Source organism: Ornithodoros turicata, chromosome 10 (genome assembly GCF_037126465.1).
Source record: "Ornithodoros turicata isolate Travis chromosome 10, ASM3712646v1, whole genome shotgun sequence".
NCBI classification, from domain to species: Eukaryota; Metazoa; Arthropoda; class Arachnida; order Ixodida; family Argasidae; genus Ornithodoros; species Ornithodoros turicata.
Window position 1 is genome coordinate 2,171,497 of NC_088210.1, and position 25,990 is coordinate 2,197,486.

Consider the following 25,990-nt stretch of genomic DNA (forward strand, 5'->3'; position numbering starts at 1 on the left):
AAAGGGCGCGCAGTGATTGGCCTCGTCCGTGTGATGTTTCCTGGGAGGGAATCCCGGAATGCGTCTATGGGGTGCAACTTGCCGCCATTCCCCCCCATACGTCACTCCCCCCCCCCCCCCCGGAATGCGTCCTCTGCTCTTGCCAAGTTTTTTTATCAAACTGCACAGGAACAACGCCACCAATTTGCGTCGGGCTTTCGGCGTTATTATCAGTGATGAACACGGAGTAAAACTGCACTACAGTTTCGGAATCGACCGGGGCGGACGCGATAGTCCCTTTAAGAACGAGTATACGGATATATTTTTTTCCTGAAAGTCAACTATTATTCAGTCAGGTTTCATTAAACAAAAATATCAAATTCTGCTTGAGAACATTCTTCAGTAGAAGTACTTTTTCCCTGTGGCTTTTTATACGCTTTAAAAAAAAAGGATTCGAGATTCATGAGCTTTGCGGATTTGATTCCTTGGATTCCTATTAACAACCGTTGCTCTTTTTGTTTCCGTTTCGGTGCCTACCCACCTCCTTGTTCTTTTTCCTCCTTATTCTTTTACTGAGCTGTGAGGCCATGACAAAACTTAGCACCTCTGCATACAGGGTGTTTAGTTTTAGCCTTTACGGAATTTTCGTAACAAAACTACGAGGTCAGTACAGATGTCGTTTTTTTTCAGCAGAGCTCTACGGCCAGGTGGGCATGCTGTCGAAAATAATGTGCAATTACGAGGCGACTAATTACCTAAATTACAAATCCTGAAGTATGCGTTACAACATCCATCCCCGAGTTTTGGTATTCAATTGAGTCAAAACCGCAGTGACCTGGGAGTAACCTGAACCGAGCGGGGAGTAAAATGAGGCTAGAAAAAGTTTGTGCAGTTTATGGTTGTTCTGCTGATGCTGGGAGTAACCTGGAAGAATTTGTGGTTGTCTCTGCGTTTCCTCTGTCTCGGGGTAACCTTTCAACGCAGAGCACTGCGCTTCTTTCTTAAGAAACAATCTCTACAGGGTACCCCTCTCTGGCACGTCTTCTGTCTTGACCGGGAACCCTTGAAGACAGGGCTGGCTATCTGAGAAACAGTGAGTAGGCGCTCTAATTGATACACACATTTGTTTGAGCCTGCAGCAACTGCTCACTTCCGGAGCCAATTTTCTCTCTCTCATAATTTACACGGGGCAATGACAGCCAAGAGTTTACTCCCCATGAAGGAAGAGCGAGACTTACTCGTGTCTTCGAGTCATCACGTATCAACCCCTCGGATTCACAACTCCGAGAAATGCAGCTCCCACCCGAGTTCAGTGGTCATCTCGTGAGAGTGAAATCGGAACCACCCGATGTTGCATGCCTGCCAGAAGAGAGCCAGACACAGCAACAGCAGTGCAACGAGCCTTCACCTGGAGGTGGTGCTGATGGTAAAATCCTCATATAAACTATACGCTCAAGGTAGTAAGATCTTGTAGACATGCCACTGATGCCACATGATCTTGTAGACTCCCACTCATCCCAAGGTTGTGGGTTCACATCCGGGTGAGGACGCCAGCAACTTGATGGCGGAGTACAAGTTGCTCAGACAGCCATACAACCGCCGATCCATGAGAAACACGCAACAGGGGCAAGGGGTTTCCCATGGATCGAGGGGTCAGTGGCCTCGGGGGAAGGTCAGTCTACTGGATTGTGGATGTGCTCGTGTATTGGCAGGGCGGTACTGTTCCACAGGCACTGTTGGCCCTTTCGTTAAAACCGGCATATGCGGAAAATACCGGAGAAAAATGGTGATCAGATACGCCGCACCGTTGGATGGCTGTACGTCGAAATAAATCCTTCAAAATAAAGCACTAAAAATCCACGCTTAAAATTTCACCCTCCAGAATCCATTTTTTGAAATAAACCGCTTAAAAATACGCGCTCTCAAAATAAACGCGGTTAAAATAAATCGTCGTTAGGCGTAGGAAGGTGATGTTCCGTGTCATAGTTTATAGGTGACACGATGTTCTTTTTGGCAGAACATGCTATTATGAGGTTTTGTGCTCATGTTTGTACAGCTATCAATTACATTTCTTCGCGTAACAACTTTGGATTTCAAAATATGCAGTCTTAAAGTGATGACGACGATGCGCGTATGAATACAGGGCACTCACTCTTGACCCTTGAGCCAGCCGATCTGTGGACAAGGCTAACGAGCTTCGCGAGGATAGCGGAGAGAGCATAACCATAGGGGTGTTGTAGACATATTGTGCAGCGACAGTCTTTCACGCTGGATGCTATTATGCTATCTGTCACACGTAGCATAATTTAAAGTGGTGGCAATGTGAGTTGAAGCCAGGAGACAACGCATCGAATCCGAATCTTTACCGCTGCCTCAGCAGTTTTGTAGCGACTGCACACCTGCTCGTTTGATACGATGGGCATAAGTAGGATTCAGGGTTCCTTTATATAGAATTTCAGTTGTAAATTAAAAAAGAAAAAAAAAACATTTAATCCTAAAGCTCCAACACCTACTCGGTGACGAGCGACGAATCGTCACCGAGAAGCGCACTCAGAAATATAGCTCCCAAAAGCTCGTTTCCCCTCAACAAACAAATATCCAGTGGACCATGTCAAGAAAAGAAAGGTAGAGAAAGCGTGCACACACACAGAAAGAAAGAAAAGGACAGACAGAGAGAGATAAAGCTGGCCAAGATACACGACCAAAAAAAAATTTGCCAGCATCCAAACCAGACAACATCGCCCCTCTAAGTTGGCAACACGTGTCACATACAGACAGACAACCTAATTCCGGTGGGGCGAGATCCTCAGTAACACTTCTTGCCTCGGCCCGATCCAAGCGCAATGAGCGCACTATTTTCCGCGGCGGACGAAGAGCCGCCGGCTGCCCACCAATTAGGGACGGTGGATTTTAAAAGATTTATTTCGAAGGTGTTCATTCTTCAAAGTTTATTTTTCAGAGTTTATTTAAGCAGTGTGGATTTTCTTATGATTTATATTGCGAGTAGATTTCTTTTTGAGCGTTTTATTCTTACATGATCTATTTCAACGTCATTCCAGTGGATAAGCCGCAGAGCGCCTGTAAGAAAAAAAATCGCGTGTAAGCTGTGGCTAATACGCCGAGATAACGGTACATCCTGCAAGTCCTCCTGTGAAGTGTTGTGGAACAGGTGGCAATGACCAGAAGCCTCGTGACCATAGTAGGACCAATAAGTTTTGCATTTCGTGCAGCAAAAGATAAGGAAAGCAGTCACAACTGCCATTTATGGTATTGTTGCTGTGGATAAAACCGATTTGTTCACTTTCTTTTTGCGCAATTGCTACAGCTGGAAAAAATTAATTTATAGTGCCGTGCCAATAATGGCATTTTTCGTGCCTAAATCGCGATTTTGAGCCTAACAGAAATTTTTTTTTGCCTAATATCCGGGCTCTACTCATTATCGTAGTTGCTTACGATATAAAGGTACAAAATTATTATTAATATTATTATTGTAATAATAGTAGTATGACACATGTTTGTAAGGCAGCGCTCACACAGGCCAGCTTCAGAGCTGGTGGCAGTGAGACGGGACCAGCAACTGGAGTTAGTGGAGATTGGTCACTGAGCAGAAACTTCAAAAGTTGGTTGTGCCAATCGACCAATCAGCAAGAGAAGCATTGCCACGTGACTCCCAATGGTGTAATGTGATTTCGTTTGCGCCGAACTACCAGGCATGGGTTCAACTCCTGCAGATACAGCTGAGAGATCATTTCATTTTTTTCTCCACTAATGCCAAAGAAACATATCTGTAGGCATTCTCTTAAAGGGGTACTAAAATGCAAAAACAACTTGTTCTCGAATGAAAGTCCGTGTTTCAATTGGTATAATGCAGGCAAAATTAGTTGACACAGCGCTACCGTTTAGAAGAAAAGCACATTGAAAACAGAGCCGGCTTTGATGGCAACGAATGGGATCCCCAGGAGGCAAAGATTGGCTGCATCCAATGAGACAGCAGGAGAAGAGCGTGCATACCTATCGTGGCCATACCTACCGGGTCCGATTGTAGTGTTCCGTGTATGCGTGGCATGATGCGTACTGCTTCATGTTCCAATACCAGCTCACTCAAATTGTAGCCTACAACAGTTCTTGCAGGTGTTCCACTGACAACATTTATCTTCACATCCTTCGAACAGCGATGCCAGTTCGCCTTGCAACGTGAACTATGTTTTTCACAGAGACTGCTTCATGGCGTGGCAGATGCAGGCATGGGCTTAAAACACAGATGCACAAGCTGAAACAACCTTCACTGCTTAGCGCCAAAGCAAGAAAGAGGCCGGCATAATTTGAATAGTAGCTCCATAATGGAATCAAACTTCCGAATTATGATAACAAGTACGAAATTGACATAGCGTGCAACGTAATTTGAAGTGAACTTGTTTTTGCATTTTAGTGCCCCTTTAAGATAATGATTATCTTTTTTGCAAAGTAAACTGAATTAGGTTGCAATAATGCAGTTGATGAAAAAGCACGACCAATTGGATTTGAATCCACATCATTGGACTGCTGTACGGTTGTGGGCGGAGCTACCGAGTTGGAGCGCGTGAACACAGGTGTTGGAACACTGTCTCGAAGTTGCTCATGAGAGGTTGGCTCGAGTCGGAGCAGAAAGCTGGCACGTGTGAGCGGGGCCTTAGAAAGATGTCATACATCTGGCTATCTCACCCCGTATAGTCACAGAGTATTTCTAGTTTTGTCGACTGACGTTTTTGTATGCGATGTGTACGGATAGGTTACAAGAGAGTGTGATTAGTTTCAAAAAGGCTGTGGAGGTAAACCGTCATATGAGCTTTGTCATGTGGCTTACTTCTTCCGTTTTCGTTTTATTGCAGGAGTGACGTCTGGGACATGTCACATTAAAGAAGAACCTCGAGAGGATTCTTCGAATGAACATCCAATCATAGAAGTCAAGACAGAGCCTTACAACATTGCAGTCTTGACAGAACAGGACCAGATGGGACACAGTTGTCATTCAGCATCAGAAGGTAAATACAAAATGGGGATTTACATATATACCCAGGCTGTTACACATGAGCAGTCTTCAATAACCATTGAGACCAACAGCCATTCAACGTGTGTGTAGTACCACCGAGTGTAACCAGTCAAACATTGAGAGTCGGTTAGATGCGATGCTCTTTGAAAAGTCCATGCGTTGGTGGCGCTGCGCATGTTCCCAATGGCCATTGGAGACTGCCCATATGACAGGGATATTAGTTAACACCAAACCGCATGGCATCGTACGGTCAAGAAACAGGGATGCAACGGAAACCTTCAGTGTTCTGCTCGTCACGCACCAGCTGAGCCCATTTATTGTTACGTTTATTATTATTACGTTGATTACTTATTGTGATTACGATCTTTGAGATAACGGTACCTCCAATACGAAGATCAAATTGCTGGTTCCTGTCATCTCACCCGTTGGAGCACGTGTGAATGTGACATCAATATAACGATAGCCGTGAAAGCGTCTGTCTGCATAATGCATATATCGATCAGATATCTCCCGATGGACAATAAGACGCATCCGCGCACGACTGCCTGGTGTTAGATAGGGCTCGATAAGAGTAGAGGAGGATGTTCCCTCTCCACATTGTTCAATCCCCCTTAAGCTTTTTGTTTTGTTTTTTTCTGGTTCGCTCTGTGCTACTGTGGTTCCCGGGCGTGTTTTACCGGGGAAAAGAACGCGGATCGACCTGAAATTGCACGTACTCGGAGGACTTCCAAAACTTGAGATGGCAGAAGGTTGCGTGTCTCCACCGAAACACGCGTCAATGGATTGTCCGCGGTTGAGGTGCGTCCTGGTGGACGATGCAGTTCCGATGGTGAGAATGATGATGTCTTTGGCATTGGATGACGAGTACTGGACGAAGTCGTCAATCTCAAAGGATGCATGGGATGGAGAGCCTCACACGGAATCACTGGGTACATATGTTGTCCTCGGGAAAAAGTCTTGGCTCAAAGCCGAGCTGGCGGGCTCAAATCTAGCTTGAGAGCTGGTTAATATGCTTTTGCACTCTTAAAGGGACCGAAAAGTGAATATAAACCTATCAAAACTTTATGTTCAGCGAGAAGCTTGAACCTTCAAAAGTTCAAATATCAAAGAACTCCGCTGAAATCGCTGTAGTTTTTCTGTAATCGAATTTTCCATAATTGCATGTCCAGGGACCTAGTAGGAAACCGAGCAGTCTGTCAACAATTGCATGACCCCGCGCCATCTGTCGAGGACGCATGTAATACACGCACTTCCGGGCGCTAATCCGGCGAAAACGAAAATGGCAGTGGGCATTTGTGACCACTTTCTATGGCGAAAATGTCGAGCCTCTTGGACATGAGTGCGCTGGAATTCCGCATTCGAGAACTGTCGCTCACACAGAACTGTTGTTCGTGCGTTAGCGTGCTGGAAAGTGTGTTCTTCGCAGCAGAAGATTCCTCGTCCAGAGATTAATCGGAGTCGCATTCGTCCTCAGCAGTAGCTCACCGTGCCGTGAACATGAACTGCTTTGTGGAATTTCCATGTATGAGGGAGAAGCACTTGTGTAAGCCGAAACAAGCGCTGTTTTTTCGTCGTGCAGGTGTTCATGTGTGAAATGCAAACCGACGGATACTACGGATGGATACTACGGTTTTTGTTGCCGAGGGGTAGAGAATGCGTGTAAAAAGCAGACAGACGATTGCATCAGAACTAACGAATATTTCGAAATACTGTGCCTTGACACCGAAGTACTGCAAGTGTCTTTTACATACATCCGAGAAACCGGAGAGCATGGCAACCCGGCAGCGCCGTGTGGTCTTTACGCGCTACTTGAACGGAAAACCCTTATTTCTTCAGGAACAGCATATTATAATTACTAGTTTGTTCCTGAAGGGTTAAGTAACCTGTGGGCATAGATGTATTTGTAGGTTATACTCATGTCTCAATTGAGTCTCATGAGAGGAGTAAGTAAGATAATTTTCATCAGCGTCATTCACCTAAACTGTGTTCATAACCTTTTAGTATACTTCTTAGTGACCACGTTTCCAAATGTCAACTAATAATTGAACCAAGATTGGGATCTAACACTTAATTAACTCTGTTTTGCTAAACGGAGTAGTACTTGTAACTGATTCATTATCACGTCACCCATTAGACATCACCAACATTTGTAAAGAAGGACTTGAGGGCTGACTTCAAGTATTATTAACCCTTGATCTGGTTTCAAAGTTAACCATGCACCATTGGTGTGCATAGTACTCCAAAATGGCTAAATAATTTATTGCATAAGTTCTCTGTTACTGTAATTGAGATGTACTTTTGTAAAGTACTTTTTACTGCCCGGCAAATTGAAACTGGCTTCAGTGTACACTACAATTGAAATATAATATAACAGCAGAAGCAACATTTTGTCACAACTCGAACTATATCTTTCTTTTTTATTGTCCAGGGATTTAGGAAACAGTAGTAGAAAACAGGAGTAGGACTTCCTGCCCTCTGATGTTTTGACGTACTTGATAGAGTTGTAAAACCTGCAACAAAATAAACAAGAGCAGTATAAACAGTTTCGTCTTTCCCTTTTGAATTTAACAAGCTAGTTATATTTTACCATTTGTTCACTTTAGTGTTCCCTGTTGGTGAAAAGATTACAGGAACAATAATGCTGCAGATCGAACAATGACCTGTCATCTTGATGAAGATCAGAACATTTCTTCAGGCACGCTAAGTGAGACAAAAGAAATGTACAATGAAGGTTGTACAAAAACAGCAAATCTCCGTCGATTAAAACTTTATATATGTAGATGTTACCACATCGTGTAGTTTCCATCCAAAAGTAGGACTAAGCAAGGTTGTTTGGTAGGTTGTTGGCATGTCGATGTGCTATACCATTACAGCACATCAATATAGATGAGGGGCAAACACAGTAGACAGCATGATAGCTCTCAAACTCAAGTGAAGATTTATTCAACAGAACAAGAAACCGAAAGCATGAGTATAGAGAAAGGCAGTACCCATGCAGCGTATGGTGAACCACATTAATCTCTGAGAAGGTAGGATCGGAACAGCAATAAAGAGAAATGACAGTTGCGTCCGAGATAGGGGAACTCTGCAAATTTAGGACCAATATGATGTGGTAACCTTGCATGGCTCACTGCAGCTCTGACACACATTGAACAATTCCAGTAGTGGGACTTCAAAGACAATGAACGTTTGCTGTTTCACTGGGCATTCAAGTGTAGAGGATGCATCTCTAGAAAATTAATTAGCTTTCCTTATTCATAAAGTCATAACTACATCTCAACAGGAAGTATTCTTGTACCCTTCAAACAAGCTAGTAGTTCTCACCAGTTTCTTCTCCCCTTGTTGACGTCATACTAATGTTCTGCACCTGTCCAAAGACTAAAAAAAATGTCACAATGTCTGCAACACGTAACAAATCTAGTGCTTCAATCTGTGGACTTTGCATACCTGTTTTCAGCTATTTCTGTCATGTCAGTGCCTGGATCACACACACACGAAACAGTTTTGAGCCACTTCAACAGTGGAAGGCCCCTAAAATTAAATTTGTTGATGTTGACAATGTTGAGTACGGGTCAAGTAGGATAACATAAGTTAAATGAAATACGTCGTCGCTATATTATAATTTATACATGTGTGACGCCTGTACATACCTAAGACGTTGTGTTGAACTCGTCACCTCGGTGAAGCAAAATCACTGGTTACTGAACGGCAGTTTCCTTCGGACGTCTTCGCAATTCGCCTTCTACGGCATCTTCTTAGTCATCGGCAGCAAGATGAGCTCAGCACACACGACACGACTGCTACATCTAATAACCGAGTGTTTCGAACCACATTCGTTTTCGCGCACTCTCTTCTTGAATCTTGTGGTAGAAAACGCCCGCCGCCGATGGTGAACGAACATGATTTTTGCATCCCCGAACACCAAAACTACACCAGGCACATGTAGGCCTCTCGAATAATTGACACAACAACCACGAACATGTCATCTCTTCAACATTTCTTCGCGCGACCAACACGACCACCCACGATGTAAACAATAAACGCGATAACACAGACGACCTTGCAGATGGCGCGGCGGATCGTAGCTCGTAGCGGCGAAGTAGCTGAATGCTTTATTAACGTAAAAGCTATGGAAGTGAGCGTCATTTTTAAAATGGCGTTTAGCTGTAAGATAATGTGCGTAAGCTTTGTTCTCTACAAAATTAACTCTCACGTGGTAAGGGTTGACCAATCCCTGGGAGCCCTGGACCTGAAACCCAAGTTGCTCTTTTTCGCCGTTCGCTGGCAGCACCGTCCATGTTCCGGCAATCTTCAAAATATTTATACGTAAAAAATATGCGGAATTGAGAAGTAATGCTTTCTGTATCTTATCAAACAACGATGTTGTGCACGACAGTGGGCAAAAATATGGGGGTTATTTTTCACTTTTCGGTCCCTTTAACAAAGGTGCGGACGTTGTACTTTTTCGTTGACAGTGTTCTACCTGCGCCGTTCTTCTTCGTTGATATGATCCGACATGGCGATTTTGCAAACAGCTTGTTTTGGACGACAACTCTGGTATACAGCTATCAGATTTTCTGTACCAGTCAGTATCGTAATCAAATGGGGTAAACTTATGCTCTCTTCGGTGGAAAATTGGGTGAGTTGGCTGCGCGCACGTGGAGGTCCTTTATCCAACTTCGCGTTACGGCAATTCTTGCAGACTTTCACCGCATATGTTGCGTTTCTAACTGCGAAGGGTAACCATGCATGTGACCGAAGGAATCAAGTGTGATACCCAAAACGCACTGATGCGCGATCCACATCGTGCGCAATCATGATTAGGCAGCGATTGTGATCGCTCTCACGTGCGGACAAAAAGAGTCTCGGCGACAGTGATTAACAACGCACACACTTGTCCCCCGTTCGTGAACATGATTACACACACTTCAAGGAGGTTTGGCGCAGGCGCAGAGGCTTCCTTTCACCCTCTCCTTCTCGGTATTCGTACTGCCGCTTCCGGGTTGGCAAGATGGCGGCGGTGACAGTGGCCCGCACTAAGAGAACAACATCGACAAACGCCGAAACAGATGAAATAGCACTTGTATTAATGTGAATTTCTTTCAAGTAGATGTCCTGGACCAGTGTTTCCTTTTAATTTGAAACTTCAGGTTGTGTTGTTCAAAGTTTCCACCAGATGACTGCAAATGAAAACCAAGATCGAGAACGTGAATTCAATTACTGCAATAATTATGACTCTGTGGTGTGAATTACTTCGCACGGTGCGTCTTGGTGGCCTACTTAACAGTTTTTGTAGGAAGAAAACAAGGTGTTAAAAATGCCTTCTGTGCTACTTTAACATAAAAAAGTGTGTGGTGATGAGTGTCACTCGGAAAAGGAAACCGCTCACCTTCGATTATTGTATTAATTCAATGGATCTCTCAAGCGTCTCCGAATACAAATACCTGGGAGTTTTTCTTACATCAGACTTGCGCTGGAGTAAGCACATCCGATACATAACAAAGAAGGCTAACAAGAAATTATGGTTTCTTAAACGTCATTTTCGTGAATGAACAAGTCACACTAAGTTAATGGCATTCGTAACATTAGTCCGTCCTATTTTGGAATGTAGTGATATTGTTTGGGACCCTTACACCATTGCGAATATCCGACTTCTTGAATCTGTTCAAAGGAGAGGGTTACATTTTATGTTCAAGTTTTACCATCGTCACACCTCAGTTACTGTTCTTCACGCACAGAGTGGCTTAATAGCGCTGGAAGTGTAGAACGACACATAGGCTCCAGTTCCTTTTTCAATTACTCAGTGGTCAATTTTGAATTCATCATTGTGACTACATCACTCCACACGCACCCAGATCAACACCTCTAAGCCGTCAGCTCATCACACTCAAAGCATTCCAGTGCAGGACTAACCGCTTTAGATAATCGTTCTTTCCTCGAACCGTCGAAGAATCGAATTCACTCTCATCTGCTCAGGTCTCACACCGTTCTGTCACGGCATTTGTGAAAGACCTAAACGCTGTTACATGATGTGATACTATATGTGCCTCATTGTAAATTATTTTGGACTTTTTGCGCCTCTCTTACTTGGACCCTTTTAGGGTTTGTAGTATTTCATAAGTAAAAATAAAATTTAGTGTTGCGTATGTACGATATAAGCCCCCGTTAAGGTTTAATTTTCTCGAACATTGGGGGCACCAGAAAACGTGAAAAAGTGTTGCTCGTCCTGCACATCCTCGTGACGTGTAGATGGTGCTGCTGCATTTTCTTTGCCTGGTGTTGGAAGCGTCGAAGTGGAAGGGTCCATCTATCTTCTCGAAGGGCACAATGAATGAGAACAACTTGGGTGGCGTGGTAAGAGCTTAAAGTGGGACACCGCAACAAAATTTACCACAACGATTGTGACACAGCAGTAACCCTTGCGGTGTCAGCAACGTACAGACAAAATATCGCGTTCCCAAAGTGCGCAGATTTTATTCTAACGAATTATTACGATGTGAGCGCTTCGCCTCTGTGAAGCAAGAGGGCGCTGAAAGCAACACTGCCGACGTCATCCTGCATTGAAGAATGCAAGCTTCGTAGCAGACGACAATGCCGGGTGACGTCACAGTATTTTCCTTTGTGCAAACCGCTGTGTGCTTTGCATGCAGGTTTTGGCTTGGTATTGTCATCATTTACGAATTAATTACTCGCACAAAATGAATGCGAATGTTGTATTCGGTATCGAGGGAGCGGTCAGTGTTCGGTATGATGCTCACCTAATTTTTTTTTAATCCTTCCAAAGTCTCCCTTTAAGGAGAGAGCACATTTTGGCCGGTTAGCGTGCTCGTAGGAGCCTGAGATTATTTGTGCTTGTATAGGAGGTGGTGTCTCTCTACATGAGTCCTGACTGGTGATGATTGAACCTCCCTGACTCGTTCTCGAAGTTCGACCCCTTAACTGCTCTGCACGAGCGTCGATTGTCTTCAGAAAAACAGCTTTCGTTTGATTGCTTTGGAAAAATGTGACTCGTCCACGCTATGTTCTGGTTCTGCAAGGGTGTAGGGGGCAGCACTGTATGTCTTGGAGTGAGCTTCGTGTCGCCGTTTGAAGCGAAAAACGTGAGCTGACAGCGCCGGTTTTTAAACAGTTTTTAACCTCTCATGCATCCCGTTTGTCATAAAAACAAAGTTACCACGAGATTTGCGACGACTTGGGCGTTGACACCAGCGATATGTGTCCGGGAAGCAGAGACGAAAGCGGTGATTTGGAGCGTCTGGGCTCTTTGGGCAAAGAGGACGATGACAGTGTGGCTGGTTTAGCAAGCAGCCATCACTAGCGTTCTGTCAACAAAAAAAATGACCCGCCGTCTGCTCCTCCTCTGTCCCCATTCATGTTCATTCCCCCTCTCATTCATGTTCCCCCTCTGTTCATTCTCAGGGGCATTTAGGAAGCATTTCGATATTTCGGGGGTTGATGAATTTACCGAATACTTTGAGCTTCCTACATTTGTGTATTCTCTCTGTCACCTTTCTGCAGAATGTAATATCTCTACCATCTCTTTATATAGAGCAGAAATTTTTGCGCCAGCATCTATGGAATGCCACGTACTGCGAAGACAAAAAATTACCAATTTAGTGAACAAAATTAGATATTTTCCAAAAAGTTCAAGGGGTTAACTTTTTAATCGGGATTTCATGCACAAGCGTCAGGGCAGGTTGAGTGGACCATCCTAGTTGCAAGCCGTACTTAAAGTCTAACAGATTCTGAAACACGCACCTGCGTGAAAATAACCATCCTCGAATTTTGATATTGTCACAAAGCGAAATGGGCCGGCGAGTCGTCGAATAAACAGCAAACGGTTTATTAAATTACTTGGTAGCAAAAACACAAGAGTGATAGCTATCTTAACACAACTGAGTCCAAAGCATGAATGGTCCAGCTTGGAGCGCACAAGCATTTAAGCGTCGCGCCGAAAAGTCTAGAAACAGCACGTGCAGCAGGCGATGTCTGGAAGCTTCTTGCTTCTTCTTCACCATGCGCCGGGATGGGATGTACCGTTTCGTGCCTGCCCTGGAAGTTTCTCGAAGATGATTCATGGCAATATGCAAATGAGCCAAAGCCATGGCGAGGGTGGCGAAAAAGAGAGTTTATCTTCAGCGTGCACGCCAGTAACGAAATACGAACGATTTTTTTTCCAGTCTACTCGAGAGGGCTGAGCTAGTACAACATTGGCTAGTTTTGGCTGGAATGGCTCAGCTGTGTCAAATGTGCATAATGGCTCGGAAGCTCTTCCTGCACGTTCACAGTCACATGATGGCAGAGATATAACCGTGCATATTTAAACATAAATAAACATATTAACAAAAATGCTCATACAGGAAAAGAAAAGAAACAAAGTGCTGTGACTGTCTCGAATTAAGTCCAGGTGGTTCCGTCCGAAAGTCCTACTCTTCACTTCTTGGCAAATACCGGAGCGTGGTGCGAGCTGCTTTGAACTTGTGGCTTCAATCGTGCACAATGGGGATTATTTGTGGAGTTGGAACGCAAACGGCATGGCAACGCTTTGTGAATGTGGTGCCACCTAGTTTTTCAAAAATCTGGAATCGGAGATGCTCCTCGTCTGGTATGCCCTTGTATTGTCCAGATTGTGAAATTTCAGACGCAAGAAACAGCACTGATGCACTCCATATTAAGGACAAGCCTAGAGGCACTTGTGATCAAGAATACTCAGGTTGCACTTCTTCAAATGCACAGTTCAAGATCAGCACAACAACAGTTGAACTGCAGCTGAACAGCACCGCACTAGTCACTATGGACGATCGATGCACTGAGCAACATAGAGACCAGAGCAAGCCATCTGCACTTGCATGCATGTCCCAGCCTCGCATGTCACATGTTTGCAATGTCACTGTGTTTGCAGCACAAGCGGGCACACACGGGCGAGAAGCCATACAAGTGGTGTCTGCCACGCAAAGTTCATCCTGAGCGGGAACCTACAGCAGCACAAGCGGACACACACGGACGAGAAGACATTCAAATGCGTTGTCTGCCCTGCGGAGTTCAGCAAGGGCGGAAACCTAGAGTAGCACAAGTGGACACACACAGTCGAGAAGCCATACAACTGCCGTCTCTGTCCTGCAGTGTTCAGATAGCGTGCAACCTTGCCACGTCACAAGCGAACACACACGGGTGAGCAGCCATAAAATTGCAACCTCTGTCCTGCAGTGTTCATCCACAACCCAAACTTGCAGTGCGATACAAGTGCGCTCTCTGTCCTGCAGAGTATCACAAGCAGACACCCTGAGGTGAAAAGCCATAAAAGAGCATCCTCTGTTCTGCAGACCTGAGGCACAGCACAAACCTGCAGTGTAACAAGAAGACCTACATGGATGTGAAGCCATACAAGTGCAACCTCTGTACTGCAGAGTTCATGAGCAGGAACACACAAAGTTAGAGAAGAAGCTGCTAGAGCTAGTGTAGCCAGAGCACGAAACCTGCGGCTTAACATGTAGCCAGGACACACTTGGGATAGCGACCATACAAGTGCTTAGAGGCCGTGCACGTTAAAGTGCACCAGTCCTGGGTGTTGCATATCCTTGACGCAGACACCTGAATAAGCACATGCTAATGCACAGATAGGGGAACATTGTATGGATGCAGTCTGTACCCCACCGTGTTTTATTTCTGTGGGATATTTTGAAACTCGCACGCATGAACAGGCAGAGGATAAAAAGGATTTGGGTTGGGTGGTGACACATGTGAAATGTAAAACAAACAAACAATGAAGGGACACCCAAACAGTGGCTCTGAACTGCTAACCTTCTATTTATTCCTGTTTATTGTGATGATGAATGCTTCTTTTACGCCATGGATCTCCTCAGCTGATAACATAAACGAATAAATTAACCCAAAGAAATAAAAGAATATTTCTACAAGATGACGTCACGACTTGTAAGATGAATCCTCAGTTACCTCTTGTGTTACGAGCCTTTGTTGTGGAATGCGTTACAATTTGTAACAATTTGTGAATGACATCTCGGGAGAAATCACGGAAAGAGAATCGTGTACGGTATAAGAGATTAAGGACCGTGACCTCAGTCTCGAGAATTTTTTTTTTTTTTTGTGCCGAGAGGGTTGACTGGAGACTGCAACGACTAGAAGTATAGTTCCCATGAACCTTAGTAATGACAAGGGAAGAAAAAAATGGTCTCCTTCCGTAATATGCGCTAAAAAGTAACGAAACATGCACGCATCTGTGCACTGAACATGGTCAAAGCATGCAGTAAAAATGTGTCATATATGTGGTGAAAACTCGAGCTGTATATGAAGCGATCTCGCACACCGTGACCAACCCGATTGGTTTCTAAATGTAATGTTTTTATTTAACCGGATATGTTGGGGTTGCAGTGAAATATAACCACAGTGGGATCCAAGGATTCCATGGGCAGGAGTGCTCCCGTTTCAAGCTTCCGGATGGCTCGCACAAGGAAGACCAAGTGCCTTTTCACTAACTGTACCTCCACAACTAGCACTGGCTTTTCAGAGAGCGCTGCTGTCCTCGGAAGAGAACGTGTTCGCCACATCCTTCAAGTCGCTGAATTGAGTGCCATAGAAATCGACTGCCCCAACCAGGTGCTTCATCTTGTTACAGAACAGGTTCAGGGGGCAGTGGAACGTTTTGCATCATTGCTCGGTATGTTTCTCTTCGACTTGGCGCCTTCACAAAAATTTTCGTCACGACTGACACTATCTTCTTGACGTGTGGGTAGAGCCCCCTAACTTTCTCTGCCGTGTGCCGAACACGTTACGTGCACGAGGGTTGGATAGAAAACTTTCGGGGTGTCAGCAGCCTTTATCATGTACGCAGCTGCACCTGCGTAACATATCCTAAAGTTCTCTCTGCCCCCATCTGCTAGAGCAGCTTGAGAGCATCGTTTACGAATTTAGCTACAGTACCGTGGTTTGTTTTCTCGAGTGTTCAACTCGCAAGCAGATAAGGCTTGGACCTTTGATGATCATCAAGTTTTCCACCAACGAGTTGCGCTACGTAGAGACCGCAAGTGTCCGTCGTCTCATCCGCAGCACGCCCGCATTGGGCCGTTTCCATAGGAAGACCTTACTTCCTTCACGGCTTTCTCGTACAACACAGGCAGGTAATTCTTGCGGAGAGTTGATTCTGCTGGTATCTTCCTGTGAGTATACTTGTCGAGGCATTTTCTTGATGTCGGGTTTTCGAGTTTGCGCCACGGAATATATATTGGTTGTGACAAAGGCTTCAGAGAGGTCCGCACAAAATTCCTCAAACTCAAGGCCAGAGCTCACGGCGTGGGGATGTAGAGGTTGTGAAGTTCTGCTCCCCTTCGCTTTTTCAGAAATGTGCGACCTTACATGCTGGTCCACCTGGAACTTGCTCTCTGCATTGACCTATGAGAGACAGAAAAAAAAGGAAAAATCGAGTCATATAACATAAACTGCCGTGACAGTTGAAGTTCTGTGAAGTAAATAAATAGTAAAGAACGACCTTGATTTTTGCGTCGTTATTAAGCGTCTTCGCGCGTCGTACATTGTGCCCCAGTTACGCTTATTTGTTCGAAAGATTCTCGTTCGTAATCGTCCCCAATGCATGAGAGCTCATGCCTTGTAAAAGTCAAGGGATGAAACTTCGTGGTGCTCGTCTATATAGTTGAATGTTCCATGCGTGCTCCTTTCTTACCTTCTTCTCGCAAATCCTGCAAACTATAATATCTTCCCGTCGGTGCACAAATCTGGATTATCTGTCGTCCATCTCCTGTAAGGCATGAAATTGATGGCTTAGGTCGTGCTGGCCATGTCACGTCGAGACTGGGAGGGAGGTTCGAATCCCGGTGCCGGCTGTGCTGTCTGGGGTTTTTCCTGGGTTTTCCTCAGACGCTCTCAGACATATGTCGGCACAGTTCCCTTAGAAGTCGGCCCAGGACGCACATTCCCCCAGGGCGTCAGTCGTGACGTTGCCCACATACGTGAGGCCGACAACGGCAAGCCCTTTCACCACCATCACCACCGATGGCTTAGATCTCGGCATCGTAAGGAAACGACGTTGAAGTGGCAGGTGAACGGTAGGCGCCAGAGAAGACGCGTCATACTCTCTGTGGCAGCCAGAGAGGGCAGAAGCTGCATTCAGCGCAACCAGAGTGGCATGGACGCCCGCAGGGAAGGAATCGCAAGCAGATGACACGATGCAGAGTATTTGATCGGCGGCTTGCAATGCGAAATATGGTTCAGATTTGTCATATGTGACGAGCAGGGAAATATGCAGCAACGTATGATACATGTATTTACATGCACTTAGAACACACCGCAAATCGTTTGGGACAAGGCTCAAATGTGCTTTCATGTCACCACCAGTGTAAACCATGTTCAGGGAAGAATATGTAGAGCTCAGTAAACCATAGATGTCTAGGAGATGTCCACCTGATATCCCAAATTGGATGTTTGGATATCCCATGGATCATTGCAGAGAGCCTGTAGACGTCGCATGTACGTCCTGGCGATTATGGTTTGTTCCACGTTTTCCACATTCCACGAACGTCAACTTCGGGATATTTGGATATTCACAGGATGTTCTCAAATCTGCACATATCGCTATAAATGTGTTCTTTCAGAAATGTGCTATATACTATGCAGTGGGGTGCCACACATTCTCATAGGATGTGCAACAATGTTTTATTTCAAGGCTACATTATGGCTAGGTTTTTGGCACCATAAGCGTATTCTAGTGTGGTAAATGGCAGCCCAGAGGCCTTTCGGCCCTAATCCAAGACGAATGCAGACCGCGCGTTAATAAATGTGCTTTTGCCTTTCACCATATAAGACGCAGGCACCCTTTTTGGCCCTTCCACCGCGTACGCGGATTTCAAGAGATACCAGAACGAGCATATAGGGACCGTGCGACACCTAAAGGGGGCGCGCTGCTCCGTCGCGACAGCGCCGCCAGTGGCGGTCTGGGAAGTATCCGACGTGATACCACACCGCCCGTTCTATGCATTATCAAGTGGAACCGTAGCTTGCGTGGCGACCGCCGTAATTAGAAGGGCTAATTTTCGAAGTGCAAATAATGTGGAACTTTTCTGGGGCACGAACGATGCTAATGAAGACAAACTGCACAGAAGCAACCACCGTATTTATAATGCATCTAACAGTGCGAAAGGAGAAGAGCCACTCACGTCGTCACCTGTAAGTGATACGCCGAGAGGATGGTTATTTGACGCCTCACAAAATCCTGGCTTGCTAGCGAACGCTATATACGTGTACTTCTCTGACTCCAGCCATTTGCAATATCATGTTTTGACGGAGTCTTGTATTCCTGTAGTCCTCTTTGCACACACATAGCTTCGTCACTGAAATCTACATCGTGTGTCCGTTTTATCTATACAAATAAACGCGTAGGGTCACAACTTATTGTCTGAACTTGTACTGAAGTTTTTCCAGTATCTTCAGACAGAATAACGCTAAAGAGGTTCTCAAAGAAGAAATTATATGAATTTTTACATCGGCTACCGCCGTAGGCTTGCGGCACGAGAGATGTGAAGTGGTCGGTGCGTAAATACTAAACGTTTTGGACAACGTAGAGCTTCCGTTCTCGCTGTGAGACTCATCAACCAGATTACTGCGAGCAATATCGTCTCTGGGCGCTGGCGATAAAACACCTCAATCATTATCTCAAAATAGGTTGCCGTTTGGTCGGTGCATTTGACAGAGATACAGTATCCAGCGGCGTTTCACAGTCATGAAAGTGAAAGTCGTGAAAGTGTAAATCATTGATCATTTTGCAGGTCCTCATTCTGTTTCATCGAAACTAGAACAAAGGAAATAGAATATATTCGCTCATGTTGTGCACACGTCATGCAAGGGTAGAACGCACGTCACGAACGCTATTCGCTGCAAGTCTAATGCCCTCGGTGGTATTGGAAGCATAGAAATCACGAGAAATGAAACATCTGGTCCCTAATGAAGAGTTCTTTTAGGTGCTGGCACAGTTAGCGATGCAACAGCTCCAGTGTGGCAAAAAAAGACGCCCGCACTTCACATGTAAACAAAGCTGGCTACCCGGCGGCTATCACGCAAGGTACTTTCTCCGGAGGCCGCATCGTGACGCCACCAGTTTGTCGCACAGTCGCTATACTGAAATACAAATTGTTGGAGTATGTTCATCAAGTGTAGCGTGGCGTATGACGTTTGCAACGGTGACAACGTCTTTGCAGTTAGCTTGTGAGTCTGCAAACGACGTCAGCGTATACCTGTGAACGTTCCTGACACCCCATCTTGGCAAATATCGTGTTTTTAATTCAAGCTACCGTGTATACTGTGATTGCTTGGTAAATAAGGTAGTAAACTCTTCCCTCTTGCTTACGTCATACCACTAGGGGTCACGTGCCCTAGATCTGTCCGAAAAATAATGCGCGCTTGCTCCTTTCTTTTTACATGTATGAGATGTCCCAGGGATATAGAAAGTAAGATATTTTTGAAAGTCACATTGTGGACGTACAGGTAACGTCGCATAGACGTGGCGGACATATGCGACGTGTGCGACCTTTGTGGGACGTACCTGGGATATCTCTGGTTTACTGGGGAGCGCGGGTCCGGGTATACCCGCAGTTACCCGCATATCGTAACGAGTTGCGGGTAAGAATTCGCGACCGCTGCGGGTAAAATGCGGGTGTACCCGTACTCCATGGCCAACTAAGTGATCCTTCTCTGTCATACGCGAGCTCAGCAGTGCCCTATGTCGTTGGCCGCATTAATCCATGTGCCAGACTGCAGCAGGCAAGTGCTGGAGGACGAGTTCGATTATTAATGCAGACATATGTATGGCTCTCCTGTGAATTGCAGTTTGTTAAAGAGAGCTGGTGTTCTGAGGCTGGAACAAGAAAGGACAAACATATACAAAGCCTCAAATTGCCTAAGAAATGAACGATGAAAGATGAAAGTCACTGAAAAGGTTAGCCAGCTGTAGGACTCGAACCCACATCTTCTGGATTACCGGTCCAGGGCTCTACCAATTGAGCTAAGCTAACACGCACCCTTGAAAGTCGCTGAGGAGGCGTGTTAGCTCAATTGGTACAGAACTGGACCGGTAATCCAGAAGATGTGGGTTTGAGTCCTACAGCTGGCTAACCTTTTCACTGACTTTCATCTTTCGTCGTTGCAGTTTGTTGTGGTGTCGCGGTCCCAGGATGTTACCATTTAATGGAAAAGTGGTAAGATGTGCTAACTTTTGACCTGACTCCGGAAAACTATACCACTCTTTGTAAGGGTAGGGGAACCAGACGAGGACGAGTGGCTTTGATAACCCAGTAAACTTCCGTTAATTCGACCTTAGCAGCAAATTTGCTAACACAGTGAATTTCGATTAATTGGACCGTGACAGGAATGCAAATGTTGATATCAATTGTATAGAGATCGAATTAAGGAATAGGGTAAAAATGAGCAAGATCACCATCCCTTTTATGTATTAGTGTGTGCGCGATCGAAACACGCATCTGAAAACATGCAGTAGCATATTATAGAACCACTAGTACAGCAAGTTGACATACTCCGAGAAACCATCCTGACAAGCCAGCTCTGATCATATGTAATAACTTCTCCATGACCATTTCATCACTCCTTCAGTTGGCATTTGACTAGCGCTCGGACTCATAGCTGCCAACCCCCATTTCACAATTCCAACTCTTGCTCCTGATCTTTATATTTCTGCTCGAAACTGGGGCAGTGAATGACAGCGGTATTCAAACAGTTGTCCGAGCTTCGCAAAAGCTCATCTTTTACCTCTGCAGGATGGGATTATAAAAGGAGCAGAAATAGGTCACAAATAGCTCTTTTTGCTGATATGTTGATCCACTTTTTCGACGATTTACCTAGAACGACAAGTTGGAGGACCGCAAGGATTTCGGGTAGATATCGGGTTTTACCCGAGTTCTGGAAATGTTGTTCGGGGAGGAACTACCGTGAAAAATCGTGTTTAACCCGAAAACGAAGAACCCTAAGTACACAGTATGCACAAGTACAGCTTTGAGGTATTCGAGCAAAATGAAGATTTACTAAAAATTGCGCAACAGAGTACAGACGTCACTGACGCAAGAAAAATAAGCATAACCTAATTATATGACAACAAAACGAAAATACTCGTACAAGAAAAGAAACGAAACAAAATACTGTGACTGTCCCAAATCAAGCTCAAGTTGTTCTATCTGAAAGTCCTACACTTTACCTCTCAGCAAATACTGGAGGGTGGTGCGAGCCGGTTTGAGCTTGTGGCCTCAATCGTGCACAATGGGGATTATTTGTGGAGTTGGAACGCAAACGGCTTGGCAACGCTTTGTGAATGTGGTGCCACCTAGTTTTTCAAAAATCTGGAATCGGAGATGCTCCTCGTCTGGTATGCCCTTGTAATGTCCAATTTGTGAAATTTTAGATGCAAGAAACAGCACTGATGCACTCCATATTAAGGACAAGCCTAGAGGCACTTTTGATCAAGAATACTCAGGCTGCACTTCTTCAAATGCACAGTTCAAGATCAGCACAACAACAGTTGAACTGCAGCCCGACAGCACTGCACTAGTCACTATGAATGACCAACCCTCTGAGCGACATACAGACCAGAGCAAGCCATGTGCACTTGCATGCATGTCGAAAGCCAGCCTTGAATGCCACACACACACACACACACACACACACACACACTGTCACAGTGAGTCTGAAAAGTGTTCCACCACTCCTCCAACGGATGTTCAGATGGGAGAGAAGGGTTCTGGGTGCAACACCTGTCTCTCTGCATTTTCGTGGTCTGGAAGTGACGCGAACTACGTGGCGAAGCATACTGACAAGAGGCCATACAAGTGCGATGTCTGCCCTGCAGAGTTCAGCCCGAGCAGGAACATACAGCAGCGCAAGCGGACAGATTCATGCAAGAAACCATACAAGTGCGATGTCTGCCCTGCGGAGTTCAGCCTGAGTGGGCACCTTCAGCTTCACAAGCGACTCACACGGGCGAGAAGCAATACAAGTGCGATGTCTGCCACGCAGAGTTCAGCCAGAGCGGATTCTACAGCACCACAAGCGGACACACACGGGTGAGAAGCCATAAAAGAGAATTCTCTGTTCTCCTGACCTGGGGCACAGCACAAACCTGCAGTGTAACCAGAAGACCTACATGGTTGTGAAACCATACAAATGCAACCTCTGAGGAAAACTTACACACACTGGCTTAACGCAACTGTGAAACAAAATGTAATATGACGTTTCGATGCCTGTTGGGGCATCATCATCAGAATGAAACTAGAACGGTACGCCATACGAGTTCTACTTATAGTTAGCTATACTTACTTATAGTTATAGTTATACTCATTCTTTTGACTTTCACAATGCAAAGACCGTGGCACACGAGCATAGATGGGGGGTAAGAAAATTTTTGGAATCTTGGCACATTCACCGTGATGATAACACATGTAACAGTCACAAAGGGCCACTACCTGATTGCTACAAGGTCATGACTGAGCTACAAGTAGAATTTGGATGGCGTACCGTTCTTGTTTCATTCTGATGATGATGCCCGAACAGGCATAGAAACGTCATATTACATTTTGTTTCATTGTTGCGTTAAGCCAGTGTGTGTAAGTTTTCCTCATGATGTCCCCTGGATTTTGGTCTATTTTCAAATGCAACCTCTGTGCTGCGGAGTTCGTGTACAGCAGGAACGCACAAGGTTAGAGCAGAAGCTGCTAGAGCTAGTTCAGCCAGAGCAACAAAGCTGTGGCTTAACATGAAGCCAAGACACACTTGTGATGGCAACCACACAAGTGCTTAGAGGCCACGTACACGTGAAAGTGCTCCAGCCCTGGGCCATCTCATGTCCTGGACCCAGACACCCAAAGAAGCACATGCTACTGCTACGGATGCAATCTGTCTCCCGCCGTATTTTACTTGTGTTTGACATTTTGAAACTCGCACGCGTGAACAGACCGAGGGTAAAAAGAGTTGGGTTGTGTGGTGACACATTAGAAACGTAAAAAAAAAAGAGAGAACAGTGCAGAGAAACAGATAGACAATGAAGAGACACCCGTGCAGTGGCTCTCAACTGCTAACCAAGGTTTACTTTCATGAACAACATGCATTGCCTTGTTTCCCTTTTGCCTTTGTATACCTTTCTTTTCTTTATTCCCCTTTTATGATGATGAATGCCTCTTTTGTGCCCTACATCTCCTTAAATGCTAACATAAACGAATAAATCAACCCAAAGAAATAAAGAATACTTCTACAAGAAGTGACAACTTGTATATAAGAAGAATCCCGACAGTTACCTTTCGTGTTACGAGCCCCTGTTGTGGAATGCGTTACAATTTTTAACAATTTGCGAATGACATCTCAGGAGAAATGACGAAATTCTCAGGCACCAAAAACGATGGAAGCAGGCAGGCATTTGTGTATATACCGGCAATTTTCCACCGAGAATATGCAAGTAGCCAAGGTTATTATGATTTACAAAAGCGGTGACAAAAACTGTCCATCTAATTACCCTCCGGTTTCAGTGTTGCTGGCAGGGCTGGGCAAGATACTTCAAAAAAGTATCTTCGATGCCGATGCTCGATATCCTCAAAAATTGTATTTCCGATACCGATACAAGATACAGAACCGAAATTGATTTTCGATACAGATACTCGGTACTGTATCGTCGATACTTCGATACATAACTGAAATCCCGAATATAATCAGCTGGTGTTATGATTAGCGAAGTTTATATTACTGAAATCACAATATAATAAAGCTGGTGTTATGGTTCGCGAAGTTTACATCACTGAAATAACAATATAATAAAGCTGGTAATATGATTAGGGAAGTAAAAACATTTATTCGTTATTTCTAGAGCCTTTAGTGTATTTTTATAGCGCACTTTTTCTGACAGGGCTTGAACGTATCCGACCGCACGGATTTAATGAAGCTGCACTGGCTAAGCAGCTAGTCTTGTTAGAACTTTAGACTGAAGCCATGGGTACGTTGAAACGATCGCATCAATCAGCAGCCTAGCAAAATAACAATTAATTAAGACAATGTTCTTCGTGCGTACCGGTCTGTGAGCACTTGACTATACATACGAATAATCCTGAAACTTTTTTTCTGCTGCTTTTATCGTTTGGTACTGCAGTACTTCCCCGGTAACATCTGACATTGCCTCTGACTTGATTTTCTTAGTTGGCCGTTGTGAATTGTGAGCTGTAGAACGGGTTACAGTGCTCAAGCTAAGGCGGCGGTTATTCTTTCCGCATGGCAGACGCGGAATCCACACTTCAAGTCAAGTGGACGTGCTCTTGCGCACTGAGGAGGGGGACATCGGGCAGCGCAGTTCCAGAAGCCGTGAGGTTGGTCCTGTGTAAGGCGTTTTCGGCGCGCCCGCCGTAGAAAGAGACGGGAGAGATTCTCCTGGAACCAACTAGAAGCCGAGCGCGCCTACGAGCGCGTCCCAGGGCAGGACCCAGGGCCTCCTCTCCGGGCGACCTTGACGATGGAGCGCGCGCGCGGACGTAAGCTTCGAACGAATTTATGGTCGACATGTCTACGCCGCTGCGGCCTGGCTTGTACTACCGCCTGAGCGAGCGCCGCCGACCCTAAGTCTCACAACAGCCTCAATATTTGCGTCTTTTTTTTAGTATCGAGTATCGTTAAAATACACGATACACTAAAAATGTATTTTCGATACAGATACTCCGATACTCTCATTTTTGGCACGCGATACCTAATACCGATACACAAAATGTATCGAAAGATTGTATCGAAGAGACATGTATCTGCGATACTGCCCACCACTGGTGGTACATGCTCTACAGCCGCATCCGCGGTTGCCTGAGGAGGACTGGCGATAGCTCTCAAACAGCACTAAGGTAAAGAATGCTCCGACTGGGAGCTCACAAGCTTTTATACACAGCGGCGAACATTGTAGAAAATACGAGTCGGTGGAGAGGAGGAAATACAGAAGCTTCTCAGGTCATCGGCCCGTCCATGAGATTGATGCGAGCGGAGGTTCGCTTCTAGCGCTGAAGAAACACAGGAATGCTAAGCCTAACGGACACGAAACTTGCCATCTTGAATGAAAGAGGTAGGGTCGTTGAATTGGGCTAAATCATTTCACTTGAGTGAGGTTAGTCCAGGTTATGTCCTACAGATTGGGGGAGGTTCTGGGGCGCCCCGCCCCAGACACGCACTAGGTGGTGCGGGCGTCGAGACTGTGCCTTGGGTTCGATCAGAAGGTCCTCAGTGAAGATCGCCTTGAAGAAACGGGCTGTAAAATTTAATTTTTATAGGTTTCACGCAATATACGAGGGTCATTCCTGTTTAATTTCGTTACTAATTAGCTCCTCTTTTACGTAAAAGCGTGTGATTTTTGTTTTTAATCTTTTGTCTTTAAAAAAAGCCAGTGGTCCCGATACGGAACTACATCCATGGCGTCATTGGTCATGGCTGTTTCTTCAAACGTAGTCCCCCAATGAAGTCTCGTCATTACATTAACAGGGAAGCGTTGGGTGATTAGGAGGACCTTCATGCTGCAAACATGCGATTGTAGCGGAACATAGGTACCTTCTTCTTCCTCCATCTGTGGCCGTCATCCATTGAGGAAGACTGGCCCAGGGCTGAATTCCAAGGTGGGCGCGAGTGTTCAGTCGCAGATTCGGGTCACTTATTGCTCTAGGCTAGAGCAAGCCGCTCCGATGGGGAGTCTGCCAATTGCTCCGATTCTGCCATTGGAATTCAACATGAGTTTGAGCTCCCTGTCCACCTTTTCTGCGTCGGGTTTCATGGTCGCCAAATCCAATCTATCACTTCGTCATCGTCGACCCCCTGGACTGGCAGAACGAAGCCTGCTTTCAGGAGCCAGTTCGATGGTCAATGGCGTCCTACGTACCTCGTACCATGCTGTGTTACTTTCAAATGTGGGCCTTCTTCTTTCCATCGGTGCTGTCGATGTTGAAGAAC

At 45.3% G+C, this 25,990-nt stretch overlaps 1 protein-coding gene across 5 annotated transcripts in view; it reads left to right on the plus strand.

The window, feature by feature from the left end:
- LOC135370399 (zinc finger protein 883-like) overlaps positions 1–25,990 on the plus strand; it is a 33,278-nt gene that overhangs the window by 1,517 nt on the left and 5,771 nt on the right. For 4 of the 5 annotated variants that reach the window (XM_064604138.1, XM_064604142.1, XM_064604141.1 and 1 more), the window contains exons 2-4: positions 1,001–1,072; positions 1,179–1,405; positions 4,848–5,000. In XM_064604138.1, the coding sequence (XP_064460208.1) occupies positions 1,270–1,405; positions 4,848–5,000 (289 nt within the window). In that variant the 5' untranslated portion in view covers positions 1,001–1,072; positions 1,179–1,269. Of the gene's footprint in view, positions 1–958; positions 1,073–1,178; positions 1,406–4,847; positions 5,001–25,990 lie in introns of those variants that run through there. The other variant, XM_064604139.1, reaches the window with a different exon arrangement.